The 4971-nt window shown below is 39.8% G+C and overlaps 1 protein-coding gene across 1 annotated transcript; it reads left to right on the top strand.

Moving 5' to 3' along the window:
• The first annotated feature begins 3435 nt into the window (after positions 1 to 3435).
• On the top strand, positions 3436 to 3867 carry LOC140177151 (uncharacterized mitochondrial protein AtMg00810-like). The gene has a single exon (XM_072209888.1). The coding sequence runs from the start codon at positions 3436 to 3438 to the stop codon at positions 3865 to 3867; it is 432 nt and encodes a 143-aa protein (XP_072065989.1).
• The last annotated feature ends 1104 nt before the right edge of the window (positions 3868 to 4971 follow it).

The raw sequence follows: 4971 nt of genomic DNA, 5'->3' as shown, positions 1-4971 counted from the left end.
CACTCAGAACTCTCCCAATAAAGTTGATGAGAGCCTAATTTCTCCGTATCAAACTTCATTATTTGAAGAAGTTAGGGTTCTGATCACGAGATCGAGTGTGAGAGACCGTTCTTTACTAAAGAACAAGTTTATTCATGGCAGATCCATTTTTCTTATCCTCTGCGGACCAACCAGGACTCACTCTGGTTACTCAACAACTCATCGAAGAGAATTATAACTCATGGAGTAGAGCCATGAAAAAGGCTTTCAACGCTAAGCGTAAGCTTGGATTCATCAATGGTTCGGTATTGCGTCCAGATCCTGAACTTGATGCCGAGCAATTTGAGACTTGGCAATGTGTGAATGACATAGTTAGCACCTAGATTCTCAATTCGGTCTCCAAAAAAATTGCAACATCCCTGGTTTATACTGATTCTACTGAAGAACTGTGGAATGATCTCAAAAAAAGGTTTCAACATGACAATGGTCCAAGAATTTTCAAACTCAAGCGAGACTTAGTGAACTTGCGTCAAGGTTCGATGACGATTTCACAATACTTTACAAAAATAAAAGTTCTTTGGGAAGAACTCAACTCATATCGTTCAATCCCTTGCAATTGTGCTGATTTGTGGCCGATGCAAGCTTTTCTCCAAGACGAGTACGTACACTGTTTCCTAATGGGCTTAGATGATTCCTATGCTCAGATTCGAGGACAGATTCTATTGATGGAGCCTCTACCATCAATCAACAAGGCCCTATCCTTAGTGGTCCAAGAAGAGAAGCATAGGGCGATTGGCGCTCCCTCACCCCCAACTCAACTCGCTTTCCTTGCAAGAAATCAGCATGTGCCTCCACAGTCTGGAAGAGGAAGAGGAAATGCGAAAAAGGATAGGCCTCTCTGTTCTCACTATGATATTCTCGGTCACACAATTGATAAGTGCTTCAAGCTTCATGGTTTTCTACCCAACTATAATAGAGACAGAGGTCCATCCATGCATGGTCTGAAGCAAGCAGCACACAATGTCATTGGAGGATAGTCTCAATTACCTCTAGATTCATCTTCAAATTTGACCTTAAATGCATCTCAGGTGCAGCAACTGATGCAGTTACTTAATAGTCAAAGACTTCAAGAATTTGCTTCAAATGCAACTACACAGGTAGTCACACCAGGAGGTATCGTTCTCAATGCCTCACTTACAAGGTCAACATTATCAAAACAAGATTGGATTCTAGATAGTGGTGACACAATCCATATTGCATGTGATTTGTCTCTCTTTCAAACTATTCACACCTCCCAAAACTATTCAATTTCTCTTCCAAACAATGAACAGTTTCAAGCTAATTTCATAGGAACAGTAGTTATTAGTTCAAATATCACATTGAAAAATGTATTATATGTACCTGATTTTTGTGTCAACCTTTTGTCTGTCTCGGCCTTCCTTTCAAACACTACTCTTGACATCACTATTAGCTCATCTAATTTTACAATCCAAGATACCAAGATGTTAAAGAAGATTGGGAATGGTGAGCTGCATGAGGGACTCTACATCCTCAGAGAAACAACTCCCTCCAATCAATTGAAATTTGAATCTCACTCTATCAATTTGTGTAATTCCAAGCTTTGGCATGCACGACTGGGTCACGCTTCAAATAAAATCACCAAACATGTAACTTCTTCTTTCAATTTGTCACAAATAAATTCCCTAGAAGAGTCTAACTCTATAGGTTGTCACATATGTCCTCTTGCAAAGTTTAGAAAGCTTTCTTTTGAATCAAATAATAATTTGTCACCAAATTCTTTTGACCTTGTACATTGTAATATTTGGGGACCATATCATTTTCTACATATAATGAAAAGAGATATTTCTTAAGCTTAGTTGATGATGCTACAAGATTTTGCTGGTTATACTTGTTACAACATAAATCTGAAGCTGCAGGTTGTATAAAAGCATTTTATGCAATAATAGAAACTCAATTTAGCAAGAAGATCAAATGCTTCAGGTCCGATAATGCAAAGGAGTTGGCAGTAACTGATTTTCTGCAGGAAAAGAGTGTGTTACATCAATTCTCCTATCCATACCGACCACAACAAAATGCGGTGGTAGAAAGAAAATACCAACACCTACTCAACGTTGCCTGAGCTTTATATTTCCAATCATAAGTTCCAATTACCTTTTGGGGAGAATGTGTGTCCACTGTAGCCTTTCTAATCAATAGAACACCGAGTCCACTCCTCAAGATAAAATCTCCATTTGAATTGTTATTTGAAAAGTCCCCAACTACAAGGCAATGAAGATTTTTGGATGTCTTGCCTATGCTGCCACCAATACCAGTTCTAGATCAAAGTTTAACCCTAGAGCAGATCCAGCCGTGTTCTTGGGTTATCCACTTGGCTACAAAGGTTATAAGCTTTACAATCTACGAACCAAACAATTCTTCATATCAAGGGATGTGATATTTCATGAGGACACCATGCCTTTTGCTCAAAGCCCTCATACTTAACCCAGCAATGACATCTTCTTTGACTTTGTCCTCCCCAATCCAACATTAGATTTTGAACCGTTGCCTAATGCTCCAACAATTCTAACCGTACATGAGATACCTCAACCATCAACCACAACCAATAATCAATCACAAATTCTTCCTCTTATAGAAAACCAAATCACACATTCTACTTCCATTCAACCTAGAAGATCGACCAGGACTAAACATACTCCTTCCTACCTTCATGACTACATTTGTCATACTAAATCTCCTTAGCCGATTTCAAATTTTATCAGCAACCATAGATTGAAACACATTTATCATAATTCCATTTACCAAGCCAATCTTATTCCAGAACCATAATTTTACCATCAAGCAGTTAAACATGAAAAATGGAGGACTGCAATGAAAGAAGAACTTGAAACTTTGGAGGCCAACAACACTTGAAAATTGGTTTCTTTACCACCCACCAAAGTTGTCATAGGATGCAGATGGGTTTACAGGGCCAAACTAAAAGCTGATGGCAGTTTAGAAAGGTACAAAGCAAGGTTAGTAGCCAAGGGATACACACAGAAAGTAGGAATCGATTTTAAATATACCTTTAGCCCTGTGGCTAAAGTCACCACTGTACGAGTTCTGTTAGGCATTGCAACAGTGCGTAAATGGCATTTAATCCAATTGGACATCAACAATGCATTTCTCAATGGGAATTTGGATGAAGAGGTATATATGGAAGTTCCAATGGGGCATCCCGAACGCAAGAAAGGCCTTGTATGTAGGCTTACAAAGTCACTTTATGGGCTCCGACAGGCTTCGAGGCAATGGTTCCACAAATTCTGCTAAACTCTTAAGCAAAATGGTTTCACTCAATGCAAGAGTGACTACTCCTTGTTCTCAACAGGTTCTGGTGATTTTTAAACCTTCCTATTAGTATACGTAGATGACATCATAATTGGGGGAGCTAACCTTGATATGGTGACCAAAGTTCAATTAAAGCTGCAATCCATTTTTAAACTCAAAATATTGGGGGACTTGAAATTCTTTTTAGGCCTGGAACTTGCCAAATCTTCTCAAGGGATTTCACTCACACAGCGCAAGTATACACTCTCTTTGCTCGATGACACCAACCTCTTAGACTGCAAGCCGGCAACGGTTCCTATGGATGCCAATCTCAAATTAAGAGCTAAAGAAGTTGACCTAATCCCTGATGCTTTTGCGTATAGGAGGCTTATTGGTCGCCTCATGTACCTTACTATCTCCCGGCCAAACATCACCTTTGCTGTCACTAAACTGGCCCAAGTCATGTCTGATCCGCGGATGCCTCATTTACAAGCTGCTCACCAAGTATTAAGGTACCTTAAGAATGCACCAGGCCATGGGATTCTGTTTTTAGCTGCTTTCTGATGCACGAAATTGTGATCATCAATGGCGCCATCAACATGGTACGCACAATTGTAATATCAACTATTTATCACAACTTCGCACAACTAACCAGCAAGTGTACTGGGTCGTCCAAGTAATAAACCTTACGCGAGTAAGGGTCGATCCCACAGAGATTGTTGGTATGAAGCAAGCTATGGTCACCTTGTAAATCTTAGTCAGGCAGACTCAAATGGTTATGGATGATGTATGAATAAAACATAAAGATAAAGATAGAGATACTTATGTAATTCATTGGTGGGAATTTCAGATAAGCGTATGAAGATGCTTTGTCCCTTCCGTCTCTCTGCTTTCCTACTGTCTTCATCCAATCCTTCTTACTCCTTTCTATGGCAAGCTGTATGTAGGGTTTCACCGTTGTCAGTGGCTACCTCCCATCCTCTCAGTGAAAATGTTCAACGCACCCTGTCACGGCACGGCTATTCATCTGTCGGTTCTCAATCAGGTTGGAATAGAATCCAGTGATTCTTTTACGTCTGTCACTAACGCCCAACCCTCAGGAGTTTGAAGCTCGTCACAGTCATTCAATCATTGAATCCTACTCAGAATACCACAGACAAGGTTTAGACCTTCCGGATTCTCTTGAATGCAGTCATCAATTCTAGCTTATACCACGAAGATTCCGGTTAAAGAATCCAAGAGATATCCACCCAATCTAAGGTAGAACGGAGGTGATTGACAGTCACACGTTCATAGGTGAGAATGATGATGAGTGTCACGGATCATCACATTCATCAAGTTGAAGAACAAGTGATATCTTAGAATAAGAACAAGCTGAATTGAATAGAAGAACAATAGTAATTGCATTAATACTCGAGGTACAGCAGAGCTCCACACCTTAATCTATGGTGTGTAGAAACTCCACCGTTGAAAATAAATAAGAACAAGGTCTAGGCATGGCCGTGAGGCCAGCCCCCAATGATCTAAAAATGATCAAAAGATCTAAAATAATCCAAAGATGAAAATACAATAGTAAAAGGTCCTATATATAGAGAACTAGTAGTCTAGGGTTTACAAATCATGAGTAAATGACATAAAACTCCACTTCCGGGCCCACTTGGTGTGTGC

Source organism: Arachis hypogaea, chromosome 2 (genome assembly GCF_003086295.3).
Source record: "Arachis hypogaea cultivar Tifrunner chromosome 2, arahy.Tifrunner.gnm2.J5K5, whole genome shotgun sequence".
Classification (NCBI taxonomy): domain Eukaryota; kingdom Viridiplantae; phylum Streptophyta; class Magnoliopsida; order Fabales; family Fabaceae; genus Arachis; species Arachis hypogaea.
This window is presented reverse-complemented; position numbering and strand designations above follow the sequence as displayed.

What these genes read in the sequence shown, in the direction of transcription:
- LOC140177151 (XM_072209888.1), top strand. Translation starts at nt 3,436, where the DNA reads ATGGTGACCAAAGTTCAATTAAAGCTGCAATCCATTTTTAAACTCAAA.